At 43.9% G+C, this 17,765-nt stretch overlaps 1 protein-coding gene across 4 annotated transcripts in view; it reads right to left on the bottom strand.

Annotated features, from left to right (window-relative positions):
* DPF3 (double PHD fingers 3) overlaps positions 1 to 17,765 on the bottom strand; it is a 197,609-nt gene that overhangs the window by 38,998 nt on the left and 140,846 nt on the right. For all 4 annotated transcript variants that reach the window (XR_009557490.1, XM_060273692.1, XM_060273700.1 and 1 more), the window contains exons 7-8: positions 12,917 to 13,054; positions 821 to 949 (exon numbers count right to left, since the gene is read on the bottom strand). Coding sequence is in view for 3 of the 4 variants with exons in the window: in XM_060273692.1 (XP_060129675.1) it covers positions 821 to 949; positions 12,917 to 13,054 (267 nt within the window). In the remaining variant the exon portion in view is untranslated. The remainder of the gene's footprint in view (positions 1 to 820; positions 950 to 12,916; positions 13,055 to 17,765) is intronic.

Genomic DNA, 17,765 nt, shown 5'->3' with positions numbered 1-17,765 from the left:
GTCAGGAGCAGAATCAATGCAACAGATTTCAAATTCGGAGGGTTTTTGTTACTATAGACACTATACAGACACCCACCACATCCTCCCAGCCTCTCTTATGTGCATGGGAGTTTCCTTTCACCAACCCCTACCATCAGTCACCAACCCTACATCTGTGAAAGCATGCGCAGGAAAGAGCTGCATGCTCATAATCATGTGCATAAGAACTAACTGGATGGAACATTATGATTTTAACCCATGAGTTTATATTCCTCAAATTCCCCCCCCCAAAAAAATAGAAACAAGTTTAAAATGGAATAAACGTTGGTAAATATTGTTACAAGCTCCTTTTTTCCCTTGTTAAAAACAAACCCCCCCCCAAGTAGAATGAAAACATCCAAACAATCCCCAAACTCAGCAACTGAGCTGGACAATCTCAAGATGATAATGATAAAACGATCACAATTTATATTAAAACAGACGCACGTAGATTAAAAGCAGATTTTTTTATATATAAAAACCCTCTTCAGTAGTATTGCACTGTAAAGAACAATGTTTGACAAACATCCTCAGTCTCATGCAATATTGTGTGTATGCGTGTAAGAGAGACAGAGGCAGAAACAGAGGCAGAGGAGAGCGCAGTGGAAATAATTATCCAAGTTGAATGGGAACAAATCTCGTCTGTATATACAGTTTTTAAAATGCCCACCCAAAACTACGTGTCTAACCAACTCCAGTTGTACAAGAAAACATAACAATAAATCCACAATTCCTAAGTATGAGAAAAAGGAATTTATACATGTCAGTCACTCACAGGAAGTTACAATAAGGAATCACCTACCAGATCGCCCACAGTCTGAACATGAGACAAGTTCCTCTGGTCGTCCACTTTTTTTATTCATGTTAGATCCTCCAAGGCAGAAATCACAGTAGTTATTGGAAATGATGGCCCCATCTGGTCCTTTCTGGGCTGCAGGTAAGAAACATTCTTGCTTAAATCAGGGGACATGCAGAAGAATGCAACTTCCACTCTTTTCTCTACATGGATTTGAACAATACATTTGACCAACAGAATAACTGGGATAAAGCTAGTTCAAACTGCCCAGTGCATGTATCTGGGTGCCCCATGACTCCTGTGCTCTACGGCTGAAAATTAAATTGACAGGATCAGACTACAAGCAAGTCCTGGTGAGTATTTACAGTATTGTGAGATTAGTGTGCCTCATGCACATGAGGTTGCTTTTCGGTTTTTTGCAGCAATCACACAAGATCATTGACATTAAAATGCCATCCCGTGTTCCCCAGACCCCTGGTAATCTGGATTTACCTTAGTGGGCAGGGCGGGGGGGGGGAATCCAATAAGTAAACGCAATTCCCACCTGAGGGTGCTGCTGCGCGGAAGAGCAGCCGGCGGGTGGGCGGACTCAGCTGCGATGCCCCCGACCTGACCCGCCAGGCTGAGGCCGGGACTCGAACCCGCGGCGGGAGGGAGGGAGGGAGGCAAGGAGAAGGGCGAGCGGGAGGGCGGCCAGGCTGTCTGGCAGGCGCAGCGCAGCTGCCACGGGTGCAACACGGCACCCCTTGGCGGCCCAGCGCCCTGGCGCATTGCGCCACCCAGCCTTCCCTTAGGGCCGGCCGTTTTTAAAATGATTAAAGAGGACATGTTAAAACCAATTACAACAGGCAAGTCAGCCTGACCTGTCTAAATAAAAATGTCTTTGCCTGGTGGCAGAGGTTCATCAGAGACTGTGTTAATGGCTAAACCTCTTGATGCAAATATTCTAACTCCATCAAAGGGTGTGTGCAGGGATGCCAGCACTGGTTTAAACTGGAGTTATTTTTTTACTCCAAATTAAGCTTTATGACTCTACTCTAGAAGACAATTCACATCCCAAATCAGGAAATCTACCATCAGCGCCAGGCAGAGATTGTGCAGTAAGGCTTCCAAATAACAATAAAGATTGCCAAGCACTTGACTCACGTTAAATAAAAGTGCTATTTGAAACAATTAAGGATTACAATATAATACAATGGGCTGCATGAGATTTTGGTTATCTGCTTATTCTGCGTCTTATAGCCACTACAGTCCTTTGTGCTGGCACCTCAAGTCAAAAAAGCACCGGGGAGAATGAAGCCCCTGCATTTAGTTATGAGAAAACAAAAGCTCTTTGTTTGAGGCCTAGGCTGAGAGCTTCTCTGTCCTGCGCCCTTGAGCCCTCTTCTTTGCAGTTCAAATCTTGTGTTCAGAATTTGGCTTCCCTGTTTCCACATATTTCCAAGCCTTCATCCCTCGGAGGGATGGCTGACATACAGTCTGAACCTATAGGGTAAGTGGCACTGAGCTGTTCCTTTCCCCCCCTCTACTGCTGACAGAGCTCATCTCTCTGCAGGTCTGACATGTTTCCATGACAACCAGAATCCCAGGCTCCTGCTGCCTCTAGTCTTGCCACCTGTTATTATCCTATCTCTCAAGTGTAAAGAGCTGATTTGTGGCCCCTTGTTTTCCCGTTCAAAAGCAAGTTTGCAAGGAAGAGGTGGGATTCAAGAAATGAGAAATTAAAAGGGAAAAAGTCACCGATTTGCATCAACTAATAAATGGGAAAGGAAGAGCAGCAGAAAAACGGCAGAGGGGAGACATGCTTCTTGGAAGCGCCTTGCGCTAACAGAATGAGAGATTGAATCCCTGCTGGAGACGCGTCCACCTCCGGCTGGCTTATTCCCAACATTTAATGAGAAATGGAGAAAGTCATTGCGGGTGGGTTTCAAAGGGAATGGTTCATTGCACAGGCCATTACATTTTTTTTGTTTTATTTTTTATTCTTTGCACACAATAAAGGTGTGGACTGAAACAAGACATAGAAGGCAGTATAAATTGGTCAGAGTGCCGAAGGACAATCCAGATGCAGCTTACACAAAACTTAAGACATTTTGTATTCATTCAAAAGGAGTCCCCCCCCCCTCTTTCCCCCACCCCCACCCCCAGATGCTTCCAACATTGCATTTCTCTGCTCCTGTTTTTAAGAACATTGGCTCAAGATGTAAGTCTTTGTAGTGGCCTGATTTCACAAATGGTTTTGAAATTGCTCTGATTATCCCCTCCACTCCAGCTGATTTGCAATCACCTCTGTTCCCAAGGGAAGCGTCTCTTGGTGCAGAGGTCACGGTTGTCCTTCCAGCAAATGTAGAAGGGAAAGTGTGCAGTTTATGGGATCTGTCTAGAAGACCTCGTCTACACATAGAACAGGAACATTTTGCCTCAGAACAACATATGTATTCCTAGTAAAATAAAAAAAAATTCCTTCAGTAGCACCTTAAAGACCAACTAAGTTTTTATTTTGGTATGGTATCCAACATCCAACATCCAACATACCATCTCAGGACTATTTAATTGCTCATCTTCTAACATTGTGTATGCCATCAAATGCCAACAGTGCCCTTCAGCTCTCTATATTGGACAAACAGGCCTAACCCTACGCCAAAGGATAAATGGACATAAATCTGACATCAGGAACCAGAAGACAGAAAAACCAGTAGGAGAACACTTCAATCTCCCAGGACATTCTATACAAGATCTCAAAGTAGCTGTCTTACTACAAAAGAATTTCAGAAATAGACTGGAAAGAGAAGTTGCTGAATTGCAACTTATCACCAAGCTCAAAACCATGGAGGGACCTGGTTTGAACAGAGATATCGGATTCTTATCTCATTATACATGATAAGCGATCTTCAGCCATCTCAACCCTTGCTTTTTCATGCAAAACCATTTGCAGTCGTTTGCGGTCATCAACAGCTATCAGTCAGTCAATCACCCATTTCCACCACCCTTCTGAGTGATCCCCCCTCCCCATCCCCACCCCTCCCCACCCCTTCTCTACATAAGTGCCTGGAAACTTCCATTTCACTGTATCTGAAGAAGTGTGCATGCACACGAAAGCTCATACCAAAATAAAAACTTAGTTGGTCTTTAAGGTGCTACTGAAGGAATTTTTTTTATTTTACTTCGATCCAGACCAACACGGCTACCTACCTGTAACCAGTACCATATGTATTCCTCTTTCCCTAACATCCAGTAGGAGGGGTAAATGGACTGAAGGTGGGATAAAAATATAAATAATAATAACGATAACATGATACTGTGTTCAGTGAAAAGACGCTGCTGTCACCCTCCTCAAGGAAGGCAAGGGAAAACACTCTTTGCATTCAAATATACTTCCTGCCATTGACCAAGGAGAAAATACCACTTGGGGGGGGGTGCCCCTCGTGCAGCATTCCAAATAGCTGGTGCTTGGTGTGAGGAACAAATAGTTTCTCTCCCACTGAGAAGCTGTCTTGATTTATTTATTCATCCATAGCCTCCTGCTTAGATGAAAATAAAAGTTAAGAAGTTTCAAAGGGAAATGGGGGGGGGGGGGAGCTTGGGATCTAGTGGGATAAAGGCATCATATTTTTTCCCATTTCTGGAGACTAGGTATCAAATTATGCTTCAGATCTAAAACCGACACCAGCTGATCAGCGGAGAGGTTCCAATTTTATTTTATTTTAATCTGTCGAGGTCCAAATTAACCACTATGCAAGGTAATTTACAAGACGGCTTCCAGTAGGGTTGGCATCCCTCCTCCGACATTACAGATAAGCACAGAAAGTTTCTGAAAATACATGGCTGATCTCAGGTGTGTGTCCCCCCCCCCCCCGGCTATTTTACTCATCTGCACTGACTTTTGCATGGCAGACTTGAAGACCTGCTTGTCCCAGTGGGCGGAGGAACACAATGGATGATAGGACTGAGAAACAAAAAAGGAATGACAGCTACAGATGCCCTTTTCCCTGTACATGGAGCGGTTAAAAATTCCATGCCAAGTATGTGGGGTAAAATGAGGCATTCCCAAGCCTACTGGTCTTGAGTTCCACAATGCGGAAATGTGTCTAGCTTCTATTAGCAGGAGAGTCCTATATGCTAGTCATACACTTCAGCACAGATTGTGCATTCAGATGCTGCATATTACCATGAACAGTTGGGATGGCAGTAGCATTAGGCACAGAATGCTGCTAATATGACAATGGACAAATATATTTATAACCAGTGTAGTAGAAAGTAGGGCAAAAAATCAGGAGCAGTTAGCATTGTTGGAGCTATCTATGACTATGCAGTATGAATAGTCACACTCTCACTCTTTTGTAGACCCTTGCAAAAACCTTTATGAAAAATATTATACACGCCAAAAATAACATGCTGTCTCCATTTCTTGAAGTGGCAAGGCCGATTTAAAGACTGGTCTTGTGTTGCTGCCCTCTGGACCTCTTGTGGAGGAGGCATAAGAAGAAGGGCTTCAGATGATTGCAGGGTCTGGGTGGGTTCATATGGGGAGAGGTGGTCCTTGTGGTCCTGAGCTGTTTAAGGCTTTATAAGTAAAAACCAGCACTTTTAATTGGGCCCAGACAATAATTGGCAGACAGTGCAGTCGGGCCAGGATAATGTAATATGCTCAGACCATATTGCCCCAGTGAGCAACCTGGCCAATGAATTCTGCACCAGCTGAAGGTTCTGAACTATCTTCAGAGGCAGCCCTACATATAACATGTTGCAGTAATCTAACCTAGGTTACCAGAAGTTGGGCTATTCCTGTCCAGAGTCCAGACAGAGGCACAGCTGGGCCAGCAGCTGAATCTGATGAAAGGCATTCTGCGCCACTGAGGCCACTTGAGCCTCAAACAACAGCAAAGGACCCAAAAGTACCCTCAAGCTACATGCCTGCTCCTTCAGAGGGAATGTAGCGCCATCAAGAGTAGGAAACCTCCCACTCATCTGGTCTAGAGAAGCACCCACTAACAGTGTCTCAAGTCTTATCTGGATTGAGCTTCACTTGGTTGACTCTCATCCAGTCCATTACCAAGGCAAGACAACAGTCCAGCACCTCCACTGCCACACCTGAAGACGTAAAGGAGAAGGAGTGCTCAGCTGGGTGACGTCAGCATATTGCTGACAACGTACTCTGCATAACCCCACTCAGCACTTTCATGTAGATGTTAAGCAGCATAGGAGATCAACTGAACTCTGAGGAACCCCACATTGAAAGCTCCCTGGGACCAAAGAGCACTCCCCAAGCATCACCCTCTGGAAACAACAATTCGAGTAGGACCAGAACCACTGCAAAGTGCTGCCACTCATCCCTCCAGAAGGAGACCATGGTCAATTGTATCGAAAACTGCTGAGATGTTGAAGAGAATTAACAGGACCACATTCCCCCTGTCTCTCTCCCAACAGAGGTGATGAAGGCAGTTTCTGTGCCAAAACCAGGCCTAATCCCTGGTTTTGGCATCCAAAGTACCTGAAGGATGGTATAGATGGGGCAAATTTAACATCCCATTTTGGACTCTCTGTTGTTTTATAATGCAGACCTTTTGGAAGCCAGTCAGTTCAAATGAGGATGCCCTGACAAACATTTTCTCCAGAGTCCTTGGGAAATATACTTTTTAGACATCCACAGTGGCCAGAATGGGGGATATAAAAAAAGGAAGAAATGTTTTTCTTCCAGCAGCTGACACCAGGCAGCAAATCTATATCTGATTTTGGCAGATTCCGCACCAGCCTATTATTACCACAGATACTGCTGTGAAGAGATGCTTGAACAGGAGACATGGATGAACTAGGAGGAAGGAAATAAGCAAGAATCCAGGACTGTGGCAATGATCTATCTTCCACCCCCCCCCCACATGTCATAACCTACTCTGGGTTTATTTTGCATTCATTAAACTGCGCTTCTTGAATTTCTGTCCCATGTAGCTGGGGAAATTATCACGGCCTGCCATTTACCGTGCATTTTGCCTTTCCGGGCATTTCATAAGGCTGCAGATTAGTCATATGGATTAACATCCCCCCCTCCACTTCCCTTCCCAAGAGCCATACAGAGAGGATTCTTGAAGTCCAGACCTTGTGACCTTGTGGACCTGTCAGATCTGATTCACAACGCGCACCCAACTTAGGGAGTGGATGGGTCTGGCATTCTGGCTTTCCCTGCTTCCTCCCTGCGTACAAAGGCACCACTTAACAACTATGTCTTGGCAATATGAACAATTAGCATCCACATGAAAGATGGATGGCAACATAAATTAAATCCTGATAAGTGAAAGAAGAGAGGTTTTTAGGCTGTAAAGAGACATTCAAAGAGGAGCCAGGTTTTGGCCTACAGGGGGGCAGGCGATCGTCTGAGTGACTGAAAGAGCGCACTATGTAAAATCCTGTTCCCAGATCATACTTTTTACCAGTTCTAATAAATTTCCTGCTGCATAAGGTGGGAGAGCAGATTGTGGCTGCTGACGCAACCCACCATGAGCACCTCTAGGCCTGCCAGATATCCAGGCATGGGTATCCAATAGGTGTAGGACCTCTGCACGAAAGACTTAACATCTGTAAAGGTAAAGGGACCCCTGACCATTAGGTCCAGTCGTTACCGACTCTGGGGTTGCGCGCTCATCTCGCATTATTGGCCGAGGGAGCCGGCGTATAGCTTCCAGGTCATGTGGCCAGCATGACAAAGCCGCTTCTGGCAAACCAGAGCAGCACATGGAAACGCCGTTTACCTTCCCGCTGTAGCGGTTCCTATTTATCTACTTGCATTTTGACGTGCTTTCGAACTGCTAGGTTGGCAGGAGCTGGGACTGAGCAACGGGAGCTCACCCCGTCACAGGGATTCGAACCGCCGACCTTCTGATCAGCAAGCCCTAGACTCAGTAGTTTAACCACAGCGCCACCTTTAAGCCTGGATTTTTTTGCCTATAGGTCCTTTGCCGGTGAGATGCTCATGCATAAACATCAAGTGAGAAATGCTTTCATTGTGAACGGGGGGGGGGGGGCAGACTCAGTCCTGCTCTCCCATCTCACATGAAAGCTAAGTTGATCAGAACTGGGCCAAGAACAGAAGGCTTTTGAGGAGCTGCAGAAGCCATCAGAAGCAACCTCAGGGCCAATCCTACCACTACACCTGGTGAAGTGGCCCACCTCAGGCATCTTCTTATGGGGATATGTGGATAGAGCCAGCCAGAGAAGATATGTGGATAGAGCCAGTCCAGAGGAAGAGCAAGACCTGGAAGGAAAGCTCAAGGTAGAGGAAATGGGGCTGTGGTTAACACAGCCGCAGGCAATTCAAGAAGCTAAGAAAGGGTTAAATGCTGATACAGCAGATACAGCATGTAGGGGAAAGGAAGGAAGAGATAAGGAGCTAGAGGTGACGGGGAAATAGGAAGGGACTTGTGACAGGGGGTGGCATGGTGCACCTAAGTGCTGTGGGCAGCTGGGTTCAAGGCAAAGGCTGTGTGAACATAGAGGGATAGCAGCTGCAACAGGCCTGAATGGCCATGTTCCTGCTGGAACAGTGCAAATCACTGAAAGGATGAAAGCAGGGTAGGCAAAAGACAGGCACTTGGCTTTCACAAGGCAGGTGAGCTATGCCACCCTGTTGGGATACGGGATATGGCTCCCTATGATGTTTAACTGCCCCATTGCAATTCTGCGCACTGTGACAGGCTACCCTTAAAAGGCAACAAGCTGTCATTTGGTTTGTCTCATTTCTTGTGAAGAGGATATGGACACTTCAAATGGGACAGCGTGCAGCAGCTGGTCTTTTGGAGTATGTTAATCTACTTTATCAACTGCTGGACTAGTTTTGAGTCCAACTGAAAGTCCTAGATCTCACTGTTAAAGCCCTAAAACACTTGGGACTAGGATGGTTAAAAGACTGTGTGTGTGTTTGTATATATAAGTAGCTTGGACTATGTTTTATTATGTTTTTATATGTGCTGGAAGCCACTCAGAGTGGGAGGAGGAGGAGGAGGAGGAGGAGGAGGAGGAGGAGGAGGAGGAGGAGGAGGAGGAGGAGGAGGAGGAGGAGAATAATAATAATAATAATAATAATAATAATAATAATAATAATAATAATTGCCCACTGTCCCTTGCTTCACTCACCAGCTCCACCTACCTGCCACCCCCTGTGAAACCCCCACCTTTACACCTGACCAAAAATGCCACAAGCTTAATTCTTTTGTTTTCAGCAGCAGCAGTGACAGGGGGTAGTGTGGGTGGTTTGCAAAGCCCAGCCCAGCCTGATCCTGCAGCTTCCTGCAACGCAAGTGGGGCACTGCTATCACTGAGCCACCAGAGCTCCCCTCTCAGCAGAGAATGCCTACGAGGATTTCTGTGTTACTTCTGGTACTACTCTTCCTACTGTGAGTAGCAGCCAGTCATTTGAAAAGGGGGGGTGGGGAAACTTCCCTCTTAAGCATCTAAATCTCAGAGCGATTAACAAATGTTAAAGGAATTAATATGGCTTTAAGCCACTGCCTAGCCTAAGGGTGAGGAAGGGTGAAAGACAAGCAGCTTCCCTCAGAGTCATCCTGCCGACAGCATGCATAATGCCACATGCAATTATGGTGCAGGGCTAGCCTGAAATGCCCCTGCTACATAGTTGTAGGGATGTGGGTGGCGCTGTGGGTTAAATCACAGAGCCTAGGGCTTGCCGATCAGAAGGTCGGTGGTTCGAATCCCCGGGAGGGGGTGAGCTCCCGTTGTTCGGTCCCTGCTCCTGCCAACCTAGCAGTTCGAAAGCACCTCAAAGTGCAAGTAGATAAATAGGTACTGCTCTGGCAGGAAGGTAAACGGCATTTCCGTGTGCTGCTCTGGTTCGCCAGAAGTGGCTTAGTCATGCTGGCCACATGACCTGGAAGCTGTACGCCGGCTCCCTTGGCCAATAGAGCGAGATGAGCGCCGCAGCCCCAGAGTCGGTCACGACTGGACCTAATGGTCAGGGGTCCCTTTACCTTTAACATAGTTGTATAGAGTTGAGTGTGTTTGTGTTGTTTACTGTGCTGCGACTCACAGTATGATGGAAGACACAAAAGGAAGAACACAATCATTTTCTAGTGAGTCTGATAGCACCCTTGATGCTCAGCAATCCCCATCGCTTGAGAATGTAACAGAGGTGGTTGAGAAACAACTTGACTTAATTTCCCGGAGGAAGCTTAAGGGTGGTGGTTCTGTACATTGGGGGGAACCAGCTGTGTTGACATTAACATCTCCCTTCCCCATCACTGGAACAATTTGTGAAATGTTTTTAATCACAGACCAGTAAGGTGGAAGATGGACATAAAAGAAGGATAAACATGCACACAAATAACTACTACCGCTAGAGCTTGTGGTAATTAAAATCAAAATCTCACTGCGTTAAATGAAACAAGGATTTGAATAAGGAGATAGAAGTCAATATTTGGATTTCTATATGAGGGCGAACTCTACGTTTAACACCATGCTTCAGTTTAATGGAGAATTGCCTCAAAATATTTGCTTGGTGACATGTGGTGCTGTGGCAATTCAAGGAAAAAACACCTGCACTCTTGTAATAATTCACACTGTTGGAATACTAGGACAGGCTAGATGCATAATATGGTGCATGGGATTGTCCTAATGTACAAATGTATTGGAATGAAATCCTGATTAAGGAAATGAAGATCACAGGCGATCTTGAGCTATTTAGAAAAATAGAGAGGAAATGGAAACCATTGAATCATACAGTTGGAAAGGATCCTGAGGGTCATCTAGTTCAACAACCAGCAATGCAGGAATCTCAGCTAGATCATACATGAGAGATGGCCATCCAACCTCTGCTTAAAAACTTCCAATGAAGGAGAGTCCACAACCTCCTGAGGGAGACTATTCCACTCTCTAACAGCTCTTACTGCTGGAAAGCTATTCTTGATGTTTAGTCGGAATTTCCTCTCTTGTAACTTGAATCCATTGGTACAGGTCCTACTACGGTAAAATGGTTTGCCATTTGTTGATAGCCACAAGAATTCAAATAGATCAAATATGACGACTAGCAGAAATGCAGTGAGGTGTAAAATCCTAGCAGTGTTGATAACTTTGAAAATGACATATTTTATGATATAGAGTTAGGAGAATGAGTTGCATGCTAAATATGGGGATAGTCTTTCCCCCCCAATACTGGATAAGGCACACGGGTCTCTGTTTAAATGGATGGGTTGTTACTATGGAAGCCTCTTAAAGGATACATGCAATGAATTGAGGGAATTGATACGATTGCAAATGAATGATAATTATTAAAAAGAACAACTGAACAATCTCATTTGGTTATTTGACAAACTGAATTGCACATTTGAAAGGGCACCTTGAGAATATTTGTAATTTGCTTTTAAGGTGCTAATGACCAGGTAACTATATTTTGATATTCCAATCAATCAATTGCTGCTTTAAAAGAAAAAAAAGAAAGACAAGACTGACCGCCTGGTCCAGTCCATCAGATTCATCTTATATTCCTACAATTAAATATAATTCAACAGTCACCTAGTTTAGCACACTGCCTCTAGAAAGAAACTACCGGTAGTAACCGATGCTTTGAGAGGCTTACTAACCTTAACTTGGTAAGAAGCTATGGCAGTTTATCCTGCTATGAAGAGGAATGCACTTTGGTACAGTGGTACCTCGCAAGAGGAAATTAATTCGTTCCACAAGTCATTTTGTGTTGCGATAATTTCGTCTTGCGAAGCATGGTTTCCCATAGGAATGCATTGAAATTTAATTCATGCGTTCCTATGGGGGGGAAAGAAGCGCAAAAAAAGGGTGCCGACTCACCCGCCACGGCCGGAGGTCTTCAAGGCTCTGGGGAGGGGGAAGCAAAAGGAGGGCCAGGGGTCTCCTCCCGTCGCAGCCTCCGCTCCTTCAGGCGCTGCTGCTGTTCCCGCCAAGGGCTGCCTGGCGAGCCCCGCTGCTGCTCCTGCCAGATCCCGCCGCGGAGGAGCCGCGGAGGCTGCCATGGCCGCCGGGGAGGGCAAGGCTGGAGCTGTGGAGGCCGCCATGAGCGCCGCGCCGCCGCAGGAGGCAGAAGCGGTGGCCGTGGATTTCACCGGCGGAGTCCTAAAGGTAAGCAGCAGCGGCTTCCCTTCCCCTCGCAAGGCTCCTTCGTCTTGCGAAGAACAGCCATAGGCGGCTTCGTTTTGTGAGTCATCCAAAAAATTGCAAAACGCTTTCGTTTTGTGATATTTCCGTTGCGCGAGGCGTTTGTCTTGCGGGGTACCACTGTACTTCCAAATTTATTTGTAGCATTAATAATAGTTTGATCCTAGCAAAGATTTGATGTTACTGTCGGTACAACTTCACACCAGTTATAATAAATTCTACTATAGCCTTTCTTCATATAAGAGCTATACAACACTTAAAATAAAAAAGACTCTCAATATGTCTAAAAGCACGGATAGAGATTAAGTGTGTCCAGGCTTTTCGTTCAGCAGTAGAATCAGCATCCCCTCAATAACTACCGTAGTCTTAGGACTTTCAAATAAGAGTTGAGAGGGGGACATCATTACCTTTTGAAATATCCAGAGGCTTTCTGGAGCAGAAAATATTATCAGATCTAGGCCTAGGCCCTTGTGTCCGACTTGCTCCCTTGATATTTATGGAGATCATATCATGTGTCACATAAGAAAGACATTGGAAACGTGCAGTGAATTTTGTACAATAACAAGAAGAAAAGAGACAGAGATAGAAGATAATAAAAAGTGTGTTTTCTTGTTCTCAGAGCTGAACCACAGTGAAACAGCTTGACAATGGGCAGATTCGGTTCCCCCCTTCCGCTTGTCTTCCCTCGACATGTTCGCCCCATGGGAGCAGTGATGGAAAGTGCCCTGCTGCAGAGTTAATGTGAGGTTTGGAGCTGAATTTTTTGACTAGCTGAGCTCAGCACCTGGGAAAGCTGCAGTTGATTAGCTCCTCTAAAAGCCCAGGTCCCAATAATTCACAGAGGAGCAAAGTAATTGTGGCCACTGCTGAAATGCAAGGGTGGAGGTAGCCCAGGAAGAATAGATGGTGGATTTGGAGCATTCCACAAAGGAGGGGGGTGGGCAGAAAGAGGAGGGAAATGTATATTCTACTCACGTTTGTGATTTTCATTTCTGTGGACAGGTGGGGAGCGTGTCTCCTGCTCTTGAGCATCATCCCCCTCCTCACTAGCAAGGTGGGTGTGAGCATAATGGTAGCTCAATCCTGGCCTGTTCTTGTAGCGCTTTCCACAGACTGTGAACAGAGAAAACACAAAGAGCAGAAGACAGAGGATGATACATCAGTAACAACTAAAGTGGCCTTAAGTATTTCCTCACTGCTGCTGCCTTTCCCAGACAAACAGATGTTTATTTCTATTTCATAACACCAGAGGGATAGCTCTTCACTGAGGGCTAAATACCCACATACAAAATACCTGTCCCTCCAGTCAGGTTTGAAGTAAACTATTTCTTTTAAAACACTCAGAAGAGGCAACCAGACATGGACTGAAAGTCTGAGGAAAACGTGTTCCCCACTGGGCAGTGCATAGCTGAATGAATGAAATGTAGAGTAAGAATCAGCCCCAAAGGTATCTCAGGGTGCATTCAGATGTGGGGAATATTGCATTAGTTTTCTGGATTATAATACTAGCACTTCCGTCCCATTTTCTAACATTCCTTTCACACCACAGTACCTGTCGTGCTATGGGACTACAGTATGGCTTTTTGACCAATATACCAGCATGCCATGCTAAATGTCATTCAAACCCAGTGGGTGCCATGTGACACAACAACAAACGTCATTGGACAATATTTCTATGCACACACCCCTTCTGCACATGCAGGCATCTGTTCCCCCATGATTCCACTGTGAAAACAGCAGGAAAGAACTGTATACTGCTCCAAATTCCATCCCTTTACTGCAAACCGATTTTTTTCTGCAACCTACCAACATGCAAATGAGCATTAAACATAAAACTGGTTTCCAAAAAGTGGCTTTACATCCTGTGAAAGCTCAACTATAATTCGGAAATTAACAGTTAAGGGAACGTTGAGGAAATGGAATGATCTATGTGTGAATACTGTCTCAGTTTAAATTTAGATGCTGCACGGTTAAGGTCACAGCTGAGTGCCATGCTGTGGTAGCTCTTCTTCAGACTAGGGACAGCGAGTTGCCAGCATTGAGGGATCAGATGCCCCAGAATTCATGTTAACGAGAAAATTCCCAGGGAAAAATGCCCTGCTGAAGCTGATAGTCTATCAATTTTAAATATTTTTCCATTAGAAACTGCTTTCTGGGTATTAGCTTGTGAACATTAATAAAAAATCATTAGTTTTCCATTGAAGAGACTAAAGCATGTAGAAAGGTTAAAATAGCTTATTATGAACACAAATGATCTGTACTTATATTAGAAATTATATTATTATATTTGTTCATGTACTTATAATCTTTTTAGGCCATCTCTGTGGATAATGGTTTTTTTCTCCCTCCCTCTCTCTCTCCTCTCTCTCTCACACGTATTGTGTGTAGACCCATTATAATCAATGAATTTGAGACCATAATGGACCTGTTTTATAACTAACGTTGGATGTCATGTCAGCCTATCTATTCCTCAATGGAAACTGGCTTGAGTGAGAGAGCTGAGGCCCTGGAGGAAAACTATCCTGGTTATGGCAAACAAGCTGAAATTACAATGCTGCAAACTATCTATTAACTCGAATTGAATGCAGCTCTGGTGGCATGCAAATTGCAATCTTTGGCCATAGCTGTCAAGTTTTCCCTTTTCACGTGAGGAAGCCTATTCAACATAATGGAATTTCCCTTAAAAAAGGGAGAACTTGGCACTAAGAGTTAGTTGTGGTTGTTGTTATTATCATGATTTAGTAGTGATATTTATATAGCACTTAACATACCACTCTCTAAGCAGTTCGCATAAGATATACTATAAAATCACAACTAATACTGTGTATGTGTATATATATATATATATATATATATATATATATATATATATATATATAATTAAAAAAACTCACAACAATAAAACTGACCAGTGCATACTTTATTTATTTCATAACAATTATGTACTGCTTAATTAAAATAATAAGCCTGCTAAACAAGTGGGTTTTTAGCAGGCCTTTAAAACTCATTACAGTTCCTGCCTCTTAAACTAAATGAGTCAGGTTGTACTATATCTAACAGGAATAAATGTTAGCAGGTCAACACCATGTGGAAATGAGGACATGATGAATAAGGTCAATGAAAAGCATCGTTCTTTGTTTACACAACCGGCTGTTTTAACTACCAAGCATCCACATTGGGAGAGATGCACAAAACTGTGCAGGAACTATTTTGAAAGATTATTACCCTAGACGTTCTAAGAATACTGTCAATAAGCTTGATAATATATCAAAATGTTTCTAAATTAAGACATTAAATTAGAGGTCTAAGAAATGCTAGATTATGGCAGAATTAAGAAAAGAATAGAACATCTTATTTAAAAAGATTCTGATGAGGTGCAACTATCTTAGCGCAGCTATTCTTTTAAAGAATTTAAAAATGAATGGTCTGGATGGTAAGGGGCAATGATCAAAGCACAACTTAGACATATTTAAAACACGAATGTTGATGCATATCATACACACTGTTCCATTTGACAGGTTTAGAATGTATAATTAATACTACCTTTCTTATTTATATAAGACTATTACAGTCAAGCAACTGTCAGGTATTGAATGTATAATTAATATTACCTTTCTTATTTATACAGGTATAAGACTATTATCAGAAACCTCACATGTGTGCTGAGAGTAAGCTATTAGGACAGTTGTCAGGGACAATACCTGTAGTCTGCAGAGCTCAATATTTTCCCAGGCTTCAGCTTCATTTAACAGCTACCTCGTTCAAACTAAAGTGAGTGAGAACAAAAGTCTAAAGCAGGGGTGCAGAACCTCTGACTTAAGGCTAATTAAACCCGCCAGGCCTTGCAATCCAGACCGCAAGGCTGTTTTCAGCTGGCCACACACACCTGTTACTTACCTGATGTCATATGACATCAGCCACAGCCTAAGCAAAGCTGCTATGGAGCAATCCAGAGCCTCAGAGTGTCCTCACAATTTTTCCTTTGCAGCCCTAGCTCCCGAATGGATCCTATCACTGCCAAAAGCAGGGGGCCTTGCATTCAGTGCCAAATGCATGTTGGGGCTGCAAAGGAAATATTGAGAGCAATTGTTCCTTTGCAGCCCTGGTTTCCAGCCTGATGGAACAGGTGCTCTTAAAACAAGCTCTCAGGGAACAGGCACCAAAAATTGAGGTGAGGGTTGGATGCTGCCCACGGACTGTCAATTGATCAGTGATTTAGATAGATGGACTGTGCTAATTAATGTGCAAATTTTCCTACAAATGGAAGTAGCAGGAGCATTAAATGCCACGAAACAACAAGCTAAGAACCTTCCTTATTTTTAAGGAATTGCTGAGTGAAACAGGAAAAGAACAAAATTCAGGTGCTGGCGGAGAATATGGTAAGAACTGCGGAATAAAAAATATATTTAGAGTTTTATTGTGGTGTGGTTGGAGGAAAGTGGAACGAAGCCAGAGGTAACAAGCATTAAACAATGATTCCACAATATCACACAGAGCAATCACTTCCAACAAAGTATGCTGATCTGGGCCACATTGGTTCAGTCTTCTCATCTTGGCATAAACTTTGGAATGTATCTGCACGTTTCACTAACTGAAGATTTTCCACAAAGGAAAGCTGAGTTTAGGGTAGAAATTCAAACCAGCTATTGTGTCATCTCACATCTGTTTCCACACAGGCCCTCATTTATTGTTAATTATATGGATTCATTCACCCTTCCTTCCTTCTGAACTTCAGTAAAGGAGATTGCCATTGATCAGCCCAGGTTTTCCATAACATTAGAGCAACTAAGCCAATGAAATCCAGAGGAGACTTAATTCACAATCCCTCTGTAATATCAGAGCAATTCCACCAATGTTATCAATGGAAACAGGGCAGGAAGAGAAGACTGAACCAAGCAAGTAATTGCAGAGGTGAGTTTAGTCTAGTTTCATGTTAGCATTCACCCAACCTATCCTTTGTTCCAAACAACATTTTTGCAGTTTAATTTTGAAAACTAAACTCATGGATCCTAGCAGTGCTTTTAAAAAAAAGAAAGAAAAAGAAAAGGTCCCAGTTCTCACCATGAAGTTGTTACAGTAAGTGCCACACTTTTAACATTTGGGAGGGGAAAAAAATGGTGTTGGTACTGTGTACTTTTGAGTACTCCCAGAAAAAAGCACTGGATCCTAGTATCCAAAATGAAAGGATCAGAGCGACTGAGTAAATGAAACAGAGAGGAGACTAACGTACAAGCCCCTCGTAATATCTGGACAGTTCAGCCAATGTTGCCAAGGGAAACAGGATGGGCAGAAAAGACTGAACTGAGCAAGAGATGAAGAGATTGAAAGAGGAGACTGAGGAATGTGAATGTACAGCACATCACGCTTCTTATTGATATAAGAATATCATAAGATTAAGTGATATAACCCTTCACTAGTTATAAGAAAAATAAAAAAGTGGGCTCCCAGTCTCCCACCTCCATTCCGGCTTATAGCAATCTTGTTATCGGGCACATCTAGGGCCCTGAATTAAAGAGCGCTTTGCTCTTATCCAGGCATCCCCAAACTTCAGCCCTCCAGATGTTTTGGACTACAATCCCCATCTTCCCCTACCACTGGTCCTGTTAGTGAGGGATCATGGGAGTTGTAGGCCAAAACATCTGGAGGGCCGCAGTTTGGGGATGCCTGCTCTTATCCAAGCAGGGATCTTCTTCTACTTTCACCTTTCTGAACTTTCCTTTTCTAGTTGGCCAGCCCCTTGAGCAACAGTCACACCACATGGTAGGTTAGGGAAGCATTCGTATGAAAGGCAGTTCCGTAGACTGAATTCGACATTGGTTTATTC

Source organism: Zootoca vivipara, chromosome 1 (assembly GCF_963506605.1).
Source record: "Zootoca vivipara chromosome 1, rZooViv1.1, whole genome shotgun sequence".
NCBI lineage: Eukaryota > Metazoa > Chordata > Lepidosauria > Squamata > Lacertidae > Zootoca > Zootoca vivipara.
This window is presented reverse-complemented; position numbering and strand designations above follow the sequence as displayed.